The 17,430-nt window shown below is 36.7% G+C and overlaps 2 protein-coding genes across 2 annotated transcripts; both read right to left on the bottom strand.

Annotated features, from left to right (window-relative positions):
- Positions 1 to 1,287: 1,287 nt before the first annotated feature.
- On the bottom strand, positions 1,288 to 13,249 carry LOC111326428 (isobutyryl-CoA dehydrogenase, mitochondrial). The gene is made up of 15 exons (XM_088744980.1): positions 13,080 to 13,249; positions 11,783 to 11,883; positions 11,578 to 11,629; positions 10,627 to 10,744; positions 10,451 to 10,529; positions 9,799 to 9,829; positions 8,639 to 8,715; positions 7,515 to 7,578; positions 6,233 to 6,306; positions 5,828 to 5,914; positions 5,579 to 5,627; positions 4,947 to 5,044; positions 4,562 to 4,714; positions 4,334 to 4,436; positions 1,288 to 2,888 (listed from the first exon to the last, which is right to left on the bottom strand). The coding sequence occupies exons 1-15, from the start codon at positions 13,222 to 13,224 to the stop codon at positions 2,833 to 2,835; spliced, it is 1,287 nt and encodes a 428-aa protein (XP_088601106.1). The 5' UTR covers positions 13,225 to 13,249; the 3' UTR covers positions 1,288 to 2,832.
- An 896-nt stretch (positions 13,250 to 14,145) lies between these two features.
- On the bottom strand, positions 14,146 to 17,291 carry LOC111326467 (serine/threonine/tyrosine-interacting-like protein 1). The gene has a single exon (XM_022930469.2). The coding sequence runs from the start codon at positions 16,936 to 16,938 to the stop codon at positions 15,478 to 15,480; it is 1,461 nt and encodes a 486-aa protein (XP_022786204.2). The 5' UTR covers positions 16,939 to 17,291; the 3' UTR covers positions 14,146 to 15,477.
- Between the last annotated feature and the right edge of the window lie 139 nt (positions 17,292 to 17,430).

Here is a 17,430-nt window from a genome sequence, read left to right on the forward strand (position 1 = left end):
TCATTAATTGTACTTGATCATAAATTGATGAGATTGTTTTGTCATGTTTGTAAAGTCACACATGTTGACTACCTGACTATGGATAATGAATAAAGACTCATTGTTATTATTAGAATATGCAAACTAACATTAGGGATAATGTGGATGCTAGGTAGCACGACAAGATATACAAACATCTTCCTAACTGCTTCACTGGGAATCTAAAGATAGAATTCAGAAGTGAACGGCATGCCTATGCAGTTATTCTTCTATTACTGTTTATAAAAATTAATCCTTTGCACACTGTCTGTGGTGAAAAACACTCTTGTCACTTTAACTGACAGCCTTCTTAAGTTATTGATCATACAAGAATCCAATAAGTCCTATCCTAGCCCCAATTAAAGAGAAAGAAAGCTTCCTCAAAGATTAACCGCCTCCTGGTTAGCTCAATGGATAGAGCACTGGACTGTTGTGCGGGAGGTCGAGGGCTCGAGCCCCGGCCGGACCAACACTCAGGGTCTTAAAGTAATTGAGAAGAATTCGCTGCCTTTCTATAACATCAAGAAATGGTCAAATATTCTAGTCTTCTCGGATAGGGACAAATAAAATTAATGGAGGTCCCGTCTCCTGCAGGGTTGGGGTAGGAGACATTAATTTTCCACACACAAAGATTACTGTGTGATGAATGTCCTCCCCTGGGGTGGGATGGGTGGGTTTATCGGGCCCACAGTAATTGGCGCAAGCTGTTGCGGTGTCCCTGCTGGTTGGCAAAGCTAAATAAATCTAAATCACTGTCAGCAAACCTTTAGAACCAGAGTTTTCCTTGCATCTCTATGGATGGTCAGTACTCAACTGCATAAAATTCAAAACCATCTATTAACACCTTTCAGGTTATGGAAGTAGCTTGATGTCAACATGGACAAAAGAAACAAGTACCTCAAAGAGACATTTGACTTCCTCTTGTTATGAGCTTGGTTTAATTATTGAAAATTCTTTGAACCCTGATGAGTATTCAAGCCTGAACCATCTCATTTCCTAACATATGGTCCACTTCTAAAGCTATAATCAATCCTTAGGAAGATAAGCCTAAACTAGGTTCAGCGAATTAATGCACTTCACTTGCCATTTTCATTTGGAATAAATAAAAATAAAAGAAATAATTGGATTGGTAATGGGTTGTCTACACTGCAGAAGTTTTTTTTGTTTTGTAAATCGATTATTTCTTTCAAAATGTTTGGGTTTTGAGATTCCCCCTCTTCCAATCTGTGATGACCCCTCTCCCTCTAGGTAATTAAAGATACAAGTACAGAGAGAGAAAAAACCAGTTTATTGGTGACCTTTAGCACAGCCCTTTACTGTCAACCTTGAGTTGTCCCTGATACTTTCCACAATGCCTATTTCAAGCTATAATTCAGTGGGACATGCGAAAAAGGGGGGAGAAACAAGCCAAAGTTGCATTTGTCAGGGGTACGGTTTTTTCTTTGAGTCCCCACTTTTTGCTTGTTTCCACAAAGCCAGAACCTGGCTCAGGCAGCTTTTCACGCACACACAATAGAGATCATTGATTACAGCTGAACTACCCGTCAAAAGACATGTTCATACAGATAAGTAGATACTGTAATTTTGATAGATATGAAGATATACTTAAATGCACACATAGCTTGAGATTTAATTCCTAATAAATATAGAGTTTTTTGAATGGGATCCATTTATTTTAAAAAGTACAATCAACTCTCTCCGAGACAGACACCATCGGGACTGGCCTCAGCTGTCTGTCTTAGAGAGGTGTCCGTCTTAGAGAGGTGTCCGGCATATAGAGAGTCGACATAACATGACCCCAGGAATTTTAAGATAATAATGCTGAACCTGTGCACAGTGAATACGCATCTGTTTAAACTTTGTTAAAGTTATTTACTTGAACAAATTCTACAAACTGGAACAAAAAACATATTTGTAAAAGTGGTCGGCCATGTGCCGCTGTCCTATTCACACTGTGTAAACCAGTTTTTGGAAATCAGCTCGAGTACTGTAACAATGCATGCTGACTGGTAAGAGAGTAAATCAAGGTGGTGGATATGGTCTACAAGTGCCTTGCCAGTATTCATTTAAAGGGAACTCGCTAGCTGTGAAATGGCTAAGTGAACGCATTGCAAAAGAAAGAAAGATAGTTGAGGACGCTTTGGCCAGGAATCAAGAAAGAAAAAAACCGGCAGTAAGAGGAGGCAGCAAGGGAATAACAGTGTGGAAAGCTGTAGTTCAGCAAAGAAAGCACGAAAATAACTGTTTTAGATTACAATACCAGTTGGTTGTCATCCCCAAGTTATTTTTTCAATGAGACGATGACTGATTTAATTTTAACTTGTACTGCATGTGTTCCGCCGACAAGATAAGAGCTGTCAGTTAAATGTCTGGTGTTAAAAGGAGTCTCGGGTACTTGGTAATTTAAGAAGTTTTCTTCCCTACATCGTAATTTGTGGTCACATTCAGCACCTCACAAATGTCCGTTGAAGATTTCAAAGTGTCCGTTGTCCATCTTATAAAGGTGTCCGTCTTACAGAGAGTTTGGTTATAGTAAAATGACTAAGAAAGGGCTGGGACCAGCCCCAGCTGTCCGTCTTATAGAGGTGTTCATCTTACAGAGGTGTCTGTTAAGAGAGAGTTGACTGTACACCCTAAAATACCCCGAGGAAATGGGAGAAATCATTGCTACATTTGAGTTTTTAAACACTGACGTTTTTAGAACCCAAGACTGTAACAAATTACAATCGCATATTTAAATTCAAAATATTTTAATTTAATATTTAGGACTGGAGAGACATAATTGTTATTGCAAAACCATTAAAAAATCAACTGTCAGCTGCTTTGCAGAAGATTTCTGGAAATTATTAACCGCATCACTTCATTAGTTCCTGAAAGAAACAAGACCAAAGTGTTCAATAACTTCATATTCCAGTTACTACTTTTTAACAAGACATCAAATATTACAGCCTATAATCTGTTACAGTAGTAGAAACAAATTGGAAAATAATGATGTTTACAAAGTAACATTAATCATGCCAAATGAGGATGCTACCCACATATACTAGTAGAAAACTACTGGACTAGTGTTTAATCACAAATTCTGCAATCAGATAAGCGTATGATGCAGGATCCTCACAGTAGAGAGCTGTCATTGCATAAATAGCGCTCTCTGGTGACAAGAGGGGCATACAGAGGTTTCACAGCTATTCAAGATCAGTGGAGGTGCATAATTGCTGCTCAGATCAAAGAGAAACTGGAACCTAGGAAAAACTGAAAACCACATAATTTGGATACCAAATCCTAATGGGGTGGTCATTGAAATGGCACTGTAACATAACATGGGAATGTAGAAGTGAACATAATATAGGAAGGAAATCAATAGACTGACACTAAAGATATATGATTCTGATTTTAATAGCCATTCATTTGATAATTAATAAACATGAGGGGACGCAAATCTTCTGCACTGGAAGTATCCCGGAAAGTCCCATACATTTTCTTAGACTAAAAGTCTAAGAAATTATACGGGACTTTTTGAACGCTCCAGGCAGGTTTCCTGTAAGGCGTCATAATCTCGTTGCTGCTGACATCAATGTGACAGATAATTGCCATCAAGTTTCAATAAGACGGCTCTCATTTTTCGCGAGAACAATGAAGTTTTTGTAAATTATGAGATCGGATGCAAGAGCACGTGTTCAACTAATTCACTCTTCTTGCTTGGGAATACATTAATAAAATGTCGGCGGACCTTGAGGCCTCCACCAAGCTGGAAATACCAAATAAACTGGAGGTAAAATCGCGAAAAAATACTCCCGAGGAGAAACGAAAACAAACTAGAGAATGGAGAAAACAAAAGCGACAGCAGAAGAAAGCAGGTAATCTGGCTTTGCTCGCTAATACTGAAGTTCTGCCTTGTCACGATCAGCGATCGCTTAAAATATTGCAGAGGAGTAATTCCACAAACTTCTGTTGTGAGCACATACCAGTAACTATGCTTGCTTAATGCATCACTGATGATGCGAGTGAAGGTCAAAAAACCTTTCCTCTGCGCCATTTTTGGGGAAAATAACTAAGAAAACTACATGTACTACAAAGCAATCTGGGAAAAAAAAACCGAACATTGTCCAGATCCAAAAACAAACATTGTCCAGATCCAACCGAAAGGGGTGCTAACGATATTAACTATGCAAATGCTGACATAAAAACCACATATTTGATGGGATTAAATCACCTAGGGAGTTTGATATGTACTTCCAGTGCAGACGATTTGCGTCCCATCATGTTTTTATTGCACTCACATGCACTAGCTTTTGCCTTGCACGCTTTGACCTACCTTCCAGAATCTGATGAACTCTACAGTCCCTCATGTACTGTTGGACAGGATAATCCTTAAGGTAACCATACCCTCCATGAATCTGGAGGGCTTCATTACAAATCTGGAAAAATAAACAAATAAATAAACAAAAAAAGAAAAAAAAGAACATCAGTTGAAATGAAAAAGGTTTGTAAATTTTATTTAGTGAATGAATAGCCACACATTAACAATGGCTATGATACACACCTGAAAGCAATGATCTGTAGCAAATAATTTTGCCATGGAACACAGTGTGGAGGCCTCTAGTGACTTGGTATCCAAAGCACAAGCAGCCTGACGCACAATTAACCGTGAAGTCACTAGGGAGGTTGCCATGTCAGCTAATTTGAACTGGATATTCTAGATAAAAATTATATGACTTGTTCATTTGACATTCCCATCTTTCCAACTGGAAATGGTTATCTATTTGACTGTATATAAGGATGTTTGCTGTAATTTTATAAGCAAGAATTATCATAATGATAAGATTCTGTTTGATTTGTAGTGAAAAATTACTAACCAAAGATTAAAGAGAGAAGAGTAATTAAATTACATAAGATGAAAAGATTGAAGTAAACTCAATTCTTTGTACCTGATTATCAGCAAGTGGTCTGTCAAACTGTATCCGCACTTTAGCATGTTCAGCTGCCTGTTCAATGGATGCTTGAGCTGCTCCTAGTGAGCATGATGCTAAAAAAAAATCTTTTTTTACTTATCAACTCATAAACTTTACTTGAAAATATTAAGTTCTCATCACTCACGAATCAGGAATAAAAACGACATACTACACTATCACGGCACTAGCTTAAAACTGTCTTTGACTTTAAAATTACATTAAAGATTCAATTATTGGAAATAAGTAGAGTTAAAATAAAATTTAAAGAAATAGATTGGAAATATCGGTGGACATTTATAAAAATCCTGGTCCAAGGATTCCAAAGTTTACTTTAATTTGAACTGAATAGTCCATTTTTACTGTGAATAAGTCAATTTCAATTGTTACATTAAGGTATGTACGGCAGTAATTCAACAAATACAAGGCTACTCCTTACAGCCATAAATTTAGAGGTGGTCATCTACCAGGAATTTCCCTTTTCTAATGTATCGTGATAGAACCCTTTGATTGTTTAAGGTATGGATGGAGTCACTACTTAATATAACATATATTATTTAACATGAATCTTGCTAGTCATCACTCCACTAACTGTTATGAATGATACTAACCAATATTAATACGACCACCATTCAATCCCTGCATGGCTATACTAAATCCCTATGTTGTAAATATCAAGATATACATTGAGTGGTTTGCACTAACTGACAAAATTTAAAATAAAAGGACACATGATTTGACATTCAAGTAAATTGTGGTTATATTTTATATCTGTAGTTCTTTAATGTATTTCTAAACCAAATTTGCTGGCATAAAGCAAGGGATCAATCTACAAATTTAAAATGATTTCTCTATACAACCTGTCCTTCATATCCAACTCTATTAGAAACTGGAACTCTACAGTCCTCAAAGATCACTGCTCTTGTTGGCTGAGAATTCCATCCAACCTAAAACAATTACTTTGAACTAAAAAACAGTATCTACTGACAACCATAACTACTTAAACCAAATGCAGTATAATTTAATTATATCAATAATCATAAAAGTTTAGTCGGTAATGTAAAATTTTAATTTTTTTTTAATAATTACAATCACATTCATTCAGATTTACCTTTGAAATGTTAGTTTTTTTTAATAGTGGAGCATTATTAAATTTATAATTGGCTATAAATATCTTTAATAAGTTTATTACATATCAATTGATCTCCTACTAGTTTTGTTGTTTTAGCTTAATAAAAACCATTGATAAACTTTGATAAACATACTTTCCTCTCCTTTTTGCCAAAACCCAGTCCGGGTGTTCCTTTCTCAACAATGAGAGATGAAATTCCTTTAGGTCCTGCAAAATTGACCACAATTTTCCAAAATGTAAATACAAGTTTTAAGTTATGATCATTATGATCATTAAGAGCTATGTAAAACTACAAAAAAAATTAAAATGAATAAAGGCTGATAGTTTCTAAAGAAACTGTTTGGGGCTGCGTCAGTGGGGGGTAACGAAATAATTTGAGTATATCAACAAAGTTGAAATGGTAAATTGGCCACCGTTACGATTATAAAAGCTGACGTTTCGAGCGTTAGCCCTTCGTCAGAGTGAATACAGTGTGTCTTTCTCGTTGCCATGATCCCACCAATCACGTAGCTCCTTTTTCTGTCTCTAAAAGCATACACAACCCACAATTCCTCTATTCACTCCAAGGAAGGGTTAACGCTCGAAACGTCAGCTTTTATAATCGTAACGGTGGCCAATTTACCATTTCAACTTTGTTGATATACTCAAATTATAAAAAAAATTGATTGAATATAATGATAGACAGCAATTTTAGTCTTCTTTTGACAGAATCACTAATTCACAAAATACAATCTAGAAGCTAGTAACAACAGATAATTATTGTTATCTATTCTGCATGTGTATTATTTTACAGTCATTTGACCCTCTAACTCCCAGAGGTGAATAACAATCAAACATGTAACTTCTCCCTATAATATTTATACAATATCTTGTAAACAGGTTGTGAGAATATTCAAACTTATCAGGTAGAAGCTGTCATCTTGATCTAACACCAAAGTTTTGTAATTAGGGACCTTAAGCAACCACGAGGCGATGGCAACAAGGACGTAGAAAAACAAGAGATCTAATCGGCAGAATAATAGCCCAGCACGTGCATTTTGAAACTTTGTACATTTCTTAGCCGTCCTATGCAAAACAACAACATGAAATCGCCAAAATTTGCATCCTCTGCAAACCAAAACCGCGATGGCAAATTATTTTAATTTCCATTTGGAACTCAACGCTGCTTTTATATGTCATGCTGAAGTTGAGCTGTGGCGTCATATGAGACAGTAAGCTCATACAGCCATTTTTAAAATTCTAACTAAGAGTAGAAATTCATTTTTTAATCGAAGTCTTCCTTGGCGTTGCCGTCCTGACTGCTTAAGGTCCCTATTAATTTACAAGGAAATGTGTAGCAGCTGGAGGGGAGAATTGACAATCAGATCTTGACAGTTCAAGGCTGGGTTAACTAAAGCTATCTCTGAGTCACACACCTTGTTCTCCAGTTCTGACCATGACTATGTAGACATCAGTGTCCCCTCCACCACTGATGAATGCCTGAGATGACATAAACAATGTAGCCACAGGGTCATATTGAGACAGAAAGGTACAGTTCAGAAAAAAAAATTCTTAATACATGTACATCTACAACATGTAAAGCTTGATGAGCAAATCGCCTGACATTTGAGTCAATTTAGAATGACATATCTAATTTGAGTCCACCAAAGAATTAAGTTTGAGTGGTTTATACATAGTTTTATAACTGTGGAACAATTTTGATTTTAACATTTGACTTTTCATGTGCCAAATATGATGCATCTATTGGTACTAAATTGTTTTGCATGCCACAATTACCTTCTATCACCAAGTTTTTTAAATTTTTGGATGAAGATTTAAGTCTGATTTAAATTTGATTTTGGCTGACCCAAGTGGACTTTTAATTCTCACTTCACAAAAAGTTGGAGGTTTGAGCAAAAACCACACAAGCCAGATACCAAGTGCTAATTCGAATTTGGCATCTTATTTGGAGATATCAGGACTAATTTCAAGCTTAATTGAGAGAAACCAATTAATAATCAAACATTCACATCTAGAGCAGTTTAATTTCCAGTAAGCATTGAAAGCCATCTGTTTCATACCACTCCTTCAACCCATCAAAAACAAACCAAAACCAAAAGCACCTTCCATTGGCCTCTAACATTCAATTGCCCCTGAGACAATTTGCTGGGTCTTGCTTTCAGAGTTCTCAGTGACTTTTTGTCATACTTTCCCTTCTTCTAATTACCCATTTGTGATTACAAATTAAAACCCTTTACACCCTAGCAATAGCATCTATAATCTTTGCACTGTTCTCTTTTCATTTTCATTATCTAGGGTAACGACAAGGAGAATATGGGTGACAATCAAGAGCTTCTTAAATTGGTGATCAAGTCCTTTATTCTCTCAACCCTTTCACATTTGATTCAAGGGCAATACTGTTAGGAGAAAGAAGAAGCCAGTAATCTTTAAGGCTTAAATTGTAAGTTGGTCTCTATTTTACTAATTGCACACAACCAGAATGTGCTTTCCTAGTTTATATCTCAAAATCAACTGTGTTAATTTGCATCTTTACAATTACCTTTGACCCATTCAGAATGTAGTGGTCTCCATCTCTTTTGGCAGTTGTTGATAATGAGGCAGCATCACTTCCACTTCCTGTCATGGAAATTAAGAATGAAAAATCATATCAACACAATTTAAACTAAATTCCAATATGTAATACATACTTATTGACTGAGTGGTCAGGCCAGATGGGAAACTGTTTGGCTCGAGTTCATGACGTACAGACTGAGCCGAGCAAGGTCCATGCATCATGATCTCAAGCCAAATATTTTCCCTCCAGCCCAACCAAACTCAGCCAATAAGCATTTTATCATATAACCAGCAAGTGTTGAAAATTTCAACCTAAATAGGATGCAATAGACTGGCAATTGCAGCCTCACAAGCACAAAAAAAATTTTGCATTTAAAAATTTTCTGTATTTTTTCAAGTCAGAACAAGAAAATCCCAACTCCTTGAAAAACATGCCTTTTTCTCTCATTTCTGTTTTACTTCAAGTTTTTGTAACAAAGCAACGTGAGGGCAGCAGGGCCAGATGGCTTTTTCCAAACCAGCTCACATCAACCTGTCCAGCCCTGTACATGTCAGCTTTCACCATGGTTTTCTATGGAATTGTGCATGTGGGGCCAGACAGGTCATATGATAATTGGTTTTATTAACTACTTAAGTTGATATAAAGTCAAACATTTTTCCACAAGGGTGGGTACTCTTTAAACAATGATCAATTATTCTCTAATTCTTTAACCCCATGCAGGGACAAGCATCTATTTTTTTGTTACAATTTCACTTCCGAATCAAACATAAGGCCTAAAGAATAAGGGAAATGGTCACTACCTAAAAAAGCTCTTGATTGTTTGACAATTCTCCTTGTTAGTACCACAGGAAATATACAGAGAAAAGTGTGGGGAATATCCATAATGATGCTAGGGTGTAAAGAGTTAATTTCAAAACAACTAGCAAATAAAAACAATTCAAGCCATCTTTTTATAAGTAACATTAAAAAAAACGCTCTCTGTTTTCAGTTCGTTTAATTAGAAAAGTTCTGGTTTGTTGACCATAATCTAGGTCTAAATGAACTTTGTCAAATTGGCTGATGATAATACAATACAATACAATACAATAAAAACTTAAATATAATAAAAACTTAAAAACTTGAATTTGTTCTGAGAGAATACTAACCAGGTTCTGTTAAGCAATAAGATCCAAATTTCTGAAAACAAGTAGAAACAGTCATAAAAAAACTTAGGTTATGCACAAGAGGACAGCCTTGTCATACAGGTAACTGTAACCTGCATTTTCAATTGATTTCAATGTCCATATTTCACACAGATGGTACAGCCAAAACAACAGATGAAGAACAATATTTTGAGAAATTGCTCACAGTTGCCCATGCTCTCTGACCTTAAGCTGACTGCCTATTTTCTCATCCTTACCACACGCATCTCAGCCCAGTACACACTGACTCTTCAACAACCTTGAACAGAGTTATACTGACTAACCACAGACTGAAATAAACCATTTAACTGCTCTGCTTCCATAACACCTTAAATTTCAACAAGCTTTGCCAAATATGGCACCCATCAATGTATGCAAAAAGGTGCAAAAAAAAAAAAATCTCACCAGGTAATGGTAAGGTATCAGAATAAATGGTCACATTCTTAAAAAAACTTGCAATCTTGTTTACATTGAACTCCCTGACTCTGATGCACTGGTTCACTTTTTATTTATTGATGATTACTACAAAAACAATTAGGCCCCTTTCAAAAGGTCAAATAAGACTGAAAGAAATAATCTAAAAAAAAATCAAAGGAAAAAAAAGACCCTACTTAACCTGCATGGAAGCTAATTCAGGGACAAATTTTTCTCTCAGTTCTTCTGAACCAAATTCATCAATCATCCAAGCAACCATACTGGGTAGAAAAAAAATGTCATTACGTTTCATGAACTGTTAGTGATTTTAGGGATAATACACCAAAATATGCTTTGGAAGAATTCCAATAATCTCACTTGTGGATGCTGAGATAGGCTGTTGTGCTAACACATCCAGTGGAAAGAGCCTCAAATATTACAGATGCTTCTAATCTGGACAGTCCACTACCCCCATGATCTTCCTTTGCATAAATGGCTGAGAAGAAAATTACAAATCAAAAGGGTTCCAAAGTTCCTTAAAACACAACACGGAGAGATGTGTAACTAAAAAATATTGGTACCTTAATTATGAATTGGACAAAATTGAGTAGGTTCTGATCACATTCACAACCATTTTAGGCAAGTTTTGCATTTTTCCAATTTAAAAACTCGTACAAAAGAATCCCACATTTAAAGAAAGTACAAGTAATTATAGCAATTTTTTTCTTTTTTATTTCAAAGGGTGAGAAGCAACCTATCCCCTTCAGTGTTCATTAAAAACTTAAACAACTAATTATGATAACATCCATCATTAAATTTGGTAATCACAGTTTCTACTTAGTGGTCAAAGACTACAAAATGAACTGAATTAACCATTTCACTCATGAGATCTTATTAGTGATTCTCCTTACTGCTTGCCATTCAAATCCCATGATGTTAGTTTAGAGAATTTGCTATTAGATCAACTAATAATATCCTTACTGATATTTTTCTTTATTCTCATTACTTGTCTGCTTGATATTGTATTGATATTGTAAGGAAAAATTCTGTCCTGGTCACTCATGGAAGGTAATAAGGCTAGGACCAGAGTTTAAAATTACACTTTCTATTTTGGATAACAATTTCAAAAAAAAGCAAATCAAGCTGTTTCCGCAGTTTTGCCATGTCATTTGTTTGAACTTTTGATTAGTCAGTATTTTGGATCACATGTAACAGACACTGTCCAATCATAAATAACAAGATAAAACAGGGAAATTTACCACCTGCTGCCTTGCTTATCATTATGATATCAGTTGCAAATTGGAGAAGCCTTGTCAACAGTTTTCTTACCTCCAAATCCCAGTCCAGCAAGTCTCTTTAACACATCCACCGGAAATGTTTCCTGGGAAATATAACATCACAATGATAACGAAATTTTATTTGACTTAAGGTGTATAATTATTATTTAGTTCAAAACTGAATATAAATCTGATAATGTACCATAATCCTAAAACTATGCATCATATTAAACAATGAGAATCCTTTCTTTCCAAACCTCCTGATCCCACTTTTGCATTTCAGGAGCAAGTTCATTCTTCGCAAACTCAAGGGCAACTCTTTGAAATTCCCTTTGATCATCTGTAAGTCCAAGTGATGCTGAGAGGAAATAATTTTAAAAACATCTAATCGTCAGTGGTTAATTAACTCTCAGATAAGAGTCTTTTGTGATCACATCCCTTTATTTATCTCCTAAAACACAACCCACTGTGCTCTGCCTTTCTCTCTTACTTTCTCCTCGCAGTTTTTGACAGATTTTCTGACCATTGATTCCCATAGATAGTTCAGACGAATTATGGTCTTTTCGTCCAAAAGTCTTTTAGTCCAAGTCTTTTTGTCCAAAACTTTTTTCCTCTTAGTCTGTTCGTCTAATTGTTAAGTCTTTTCTCGAAGCAATAAATAACTTTAGAAAGCTAGATAAGGCCTAGATAATTTCTTTATCATGTTGGACTATGTTGTTGGTTATGTCGGACACTTAGTGATGTTACACTTACTTGTCTATTTCGTCTAATAGTCGCTTAACAACAAGCCTAATATTCCCATTTCTTTCGCGCGAAATAATTCAATGGCAAGCCTTCCTTTCTATCACTATTTAATGAAATATATCGCATTACAACTTCATTTAAAACAATGTTATAACTTTGACGAAAAGAGTTGAAATTGGATGAACGGACCTAAGACTTTAGACGAAAAGACTCTTGGACGAAAAGACCGGATACCGTTCAGACTCTGTACGGGCCATTCCATTTAAAATCCGCACCCCCCTATTGAAGGCTTTCCTGTAACACCCCTCCAGATAAGAAATTTTTAACCCCCTTCAGAATTGCCTGAAATTACCCCCTTCAGTATTTTATGTAGCTATCAAGCAAACCAATTGAACCCCCTTCAGAAACTACTCATGAGAATTTCTGTCAAGGGTACTTTATGGCGACCCCTCTCAGAAATATGGTTCAACCCCCCTCAGAAAAAATATAGCATTGACCCCCCTCCCCCTAAGAAATCCCAGGCCTTCAATGGGGGGGGTGCGGATATTAAATGGAATGGCCCTATTACGCAAGATTTAACAACACAATTCGATTACTAAATTAAAACTAGTAAGAATTTGATAATGAATTTTCTGCCATCTACCGAAAATGTTGAATTTCTAAAGGAAATTTCTTCAACAAAAGCTGTGCTTAAGACTACAGACTTACGTTTATGAGACAGAGAGTAGATTTAACAAAATCACTGAGTAACAAACGTGGCGCACTACTGCGTCGGTCATTGATTTTCAAACTGATGGGAAAAACACTTACGATCTAATATCGTTGTCATACATCGGTATGTAGTCTCTCTTGTCTGAGCCTTCCACTTTTTAGCGTTAAGTTTATAAAGATTCCGAATTCCCACACAAAATGATGAAGAAAAATTTCGCGCTCTTCCTGTAAAATTGTTTGCCATCTTTGGCTTAGAGACCTGGCGATCTTAACTTGCTGGTACCCAATCCCCGCCAAAAGCCTCAAAATGATTTAGTGCTCTACTTGACAGCTATTAACTATATCCAGAATAATCTCTAAATTTTCTAAAAATTTGACCATGGATTTCTGCCACTATTTTCATCAGAAATCTGTAACCTGACTTAACAAACAATACCACATCACCTAGTTTACTGACAGATGTTGCTATTTTTTAATACAAAAATCCTTTTTTGATTTTTTCCTGGATGGTAACAACAATAACAATAATAATTTAATATTTATATTGCACGAATTAATATGTGGATATGATCAAATGCGCATCACAACACTTTTCGGGGGACTTTGGCCGGACTGCATCAGCAGTTTACAAACAATCGAAGGAAACTTATTTGAAGATGCCCCCTCACCCCAATTCCCAGTAAACAGGCCAGACCACATCACAGTAATCTCGTGAGTGGGTTCTTTAACGTCCCCTGCCTAACCAAGTTAACTAATTACTAGATCCAGGAGATGGGACCTACGGTTTATTCATCCTTATCCGAGAAGACTAGAATGTCTATCCATTTCTCGATATTATAGAAAGGTAGCGCATTCTCCTCAGTTATTTTAAGACCTTGAGTGTTAATTGGTCTGGCCAGGGCTCGAACCATCGACCTCGACCTCCCGCACAACAGTCCAGCGCTCTAACCAATTGAGCTAACCCGGTAAAACACAGTAAGACATTGCTTTGTCTTTGGTAAGTGAACAAGCCTCAAAGTAAGATTAATAATGAGAGCAAAATTTTGAACAGTTTTTGAAGGGTTTTGTCACATATGCATGCTAAATTATAAGAGGAAATGTGAAAGAAACAGTTCTCAAGAGTATTATCACATAACCTGAAAAGGGTAAACAAAACATACAAGAAAAGAGGTCTATTGCTATAATTTTTGTTTAGTCCATTCTTTGGCTTATTTCTTGGACAGCAACTGGTAATAAAGCCCAGATCATGAATCAGAAGGCAGAGGTACAACCCATATAGTTTCTAGAGCACACTTCTCTTTTAAACAGACAGAGACCTAAAAATTAAACACTGTTCAAACCCACAAAAAAGAAATTCTCAGACAAGGTAATACATATTCATGAACAAAATAAAACAGAAACACCATTATTTCTCTGTCCCTGTAACTCTAAGATTTAAAAATAACTTCACACAAAGCCTACCAACAGTAGTAAATACATTATCAAATCTGTTTCCATATTAGAGGAAATCAAAACGATTGCTTTATCATGATCTCTACATATATATCAAGTTAATAACCGCCGCCTGGTTAGCTCAATTGGGAGAGCGCCGGACTGCTGTGCGGGAGGTCGAGAGTTCAATACCGGCCGGACCAACACTCAGGGTCTTAAAATTAACTGAGAAGAATATGCTTCCTTTCTTTAACATCAAGAAATGGTGTAGATATTCTAGTCTTCTCGGATAGGGACGAATAAATGGAGGTCCCGTCTCCTGCAGGGTTAGGGGCAGGAGACGTTAATTTCCCACGCACGAGATTACTGTGTGATGGATGTCCTCCCCTGGGGTGGGTTGGGTGGGTATACAGCGCTTTGGACAATTAGTGGATTTTAGCGCTATATAAATACAATTATTATTATTATTATTATTATTAATAAATACAACTTCAACTCAACTCGTTTTAAATAAATTTACAAACATGCAGTTTCTTTTCATGTTGTGATTGAAAATTGGTTTTAGTTTGAAATGTTATAGTAACATGAATTATTAGGAACCTCTGTGATAACAGTAGGTATGATATGCATATCAAAATTTTTCAAATCCAAATGCAACAATCAAATCACAACATATTTAAATAAGCTGATCACTAAAGCAGCCACAGTTGTTACAAAACCAAGACACCATTTTCAGCTCCTTGGCAAAAAATGTACAGACCCAACAATAAATACAGCAATATAGTGAGCAAAAAGGACAGCAAATTTGTGCAATAATTACTACATATTCTATTTTTGGAGGGTTACAGTGCTAAAAAGTATCTTATCTGCTATTAAAAAGCATCTTATAGTTTATTTTTACAGGATGCAAATCAATCTTATCTAGTTTTACATCTATTTTACATCTATTATACAAGCTATATCACATCAATTTAAGAATATCAACTTTGCAGTCAGTGTACATCCTTGGAAACATACCCTTGAAAAATATTCTTTAGGTCTCCTAAAATAAAAAAAATTGTTGCCACTAAAACCACAAATCATCAGGATTTGTATGCTTACGTCCTAAAACACTTTGCTCCCAGTCACCAAGTTGCTGTAAAAATCCACGATTGGGCTGAATGCATTGTCTTCTATCCTTGACAAAGTCATACGCCATTTTAAGGCTCCATTCTCTTGACTTCATCAGATATGCAATGACAACAGTTGAGCTGCGACTTACCCCAAGATTGCAATGCACAAGAATGCACCCACCAGTTGACAAGGCATCATCAATGAAGTGATATGCCTTTGCAAAATAAAGTTTTAAATCGCTAGAAGGACTATCATCAAGCTTTATGTTCAGATAGTGAATGTGATCAGTGAAAGGCGAGGGGTGTTCGCTACCAATATTTACAATATGCGTGAGCTTGAGGTCCAACAATATCTTCTCATTGGTCGCTTGCACCCCTTTGCCTAAATAGAGCTGGTTTTCCAAAATGAGGGATGGATACGGTGTGATTTCTGAATGGTGATGCCGGACGGTAAGTTCTCTTGTTGTGCACATGAAAGGCCAAGCTTGATTGAAACTGTCAAATCCAGAAGCTAACAACAAAGGCTCAACCAAATCATAATTCATCAGTTCTCTCATGAGTTTTATTTCGGGCAGATCTTCACTTCTAGTGTCTGACACAGTATTCCCATACACAATCAAATGAGTATACTCGCTGAGACTGTTCGCAATGGCTTGTTCACCACCATTGACCATGTAATTAAACCCAAATGTGGAGGAAGTGAGCAAGTCATTGTACAAAGATGCCGCACAGTGCGCCAAAATTATATGACCTCGTTCGTATTCGGATCGAGGTCTAGCGTCTACGAGAAGCATATAAGAAGGATCGAAGATGCTATAGTTTTGAGCTCCATCCCAGAAATAGTTATACAGTTCATTTACAGAGATAAAATTTGATGCATCAATGCTCCCGCTTGTCTGCCCTGGAAGCAGACCTGGAGATTGCGGGACTACACTGGAATTCGAGTCCTCCAGATCTTGTTTTTCTTCCCCGAAGGCACATGAACCGTTCAATACCCCGCTATTGTCTTTCTTTTCACACAAGTGACCATTTGAATCCGCACCATTAGAGCTCTTCCCTTTACTTTTCTTCTTCGGACCTGACACAACAAGTTTTTGCTTGCTACTGTGTTTCCCCTGTTGGTAACTTAGCTCCCCTGTTGGTTTGGAAATTGCTTTGCTGTCCACCAATGTCTGTGCCTTAATATCGTCTCGAGAATTAGTTCTCTTCGACACATGCGAAATCCAAAATATCTTACTATCTTTCCTTTCCATCTCGAGAGTTGCTTGACCTGTCATTTCAGCCTGCCCCGGCTGTTTGTCATTCTTTTTATCTTTGACTGCTTTGGCGTTTTTTTTTGGTCGATCGCTCGATCCATCCCTTTCAACTTTTTTCTTGGACTTCTGCTTTGGACTTCTCGAAAGAGATCCACCCATTAGTGGTGCTTAACACACGAGCTCGACAACTTTCAAAAGTTTGTAGAAAAAATTCCACTTGCGCAATGACAACCAACACCGACAGTCTTGTTTACTTATTAGACTCAAAAAGGTACGTACCTGTTGTTGATGACTGAGAGGTCCTGGGGCCCGTTTCTCGAAAGTCCCACCGAACTTAACACGCTGGTTACCGGACCCGAAGCTATGTTTTAAAATCAAAAATTTAAAAGATAGGAAAACTGGTTCTAACACCCAAACCAGTCCCTTTTGTTTCTTTAGCTGATAGTTTTATTGTATCATTTTCAAAACTTTTGAAATCTCCATCTTGAGTGAAAACAGAACAGCTTTCACGGGCCCGTTAGGTTACCGGAACTTTCGAGAAACGGGCCCCAGGTTACCTCGTGCCACGAGACACAACACTTACCTTATACCTCATAGAATCCTACGTTTCCGCGCGTCACGTTGCGGTCCCAGTTAATAAAGTCTTATTAA

The sequence above is a fragment of the Stylophora pistillata genome, chromosome 1 (assembly GCF_964205215.1).
Source record: "Stylophora pistillata chromosome 1, jaStyPist1.2, whole genome shotgun sequence".
NCBI lineage: Eukaryota > Metazoa > Cnidaria > Anthozoa > Scleractinia > Pocilloporidae > Stylophora > Stylophora pistillata.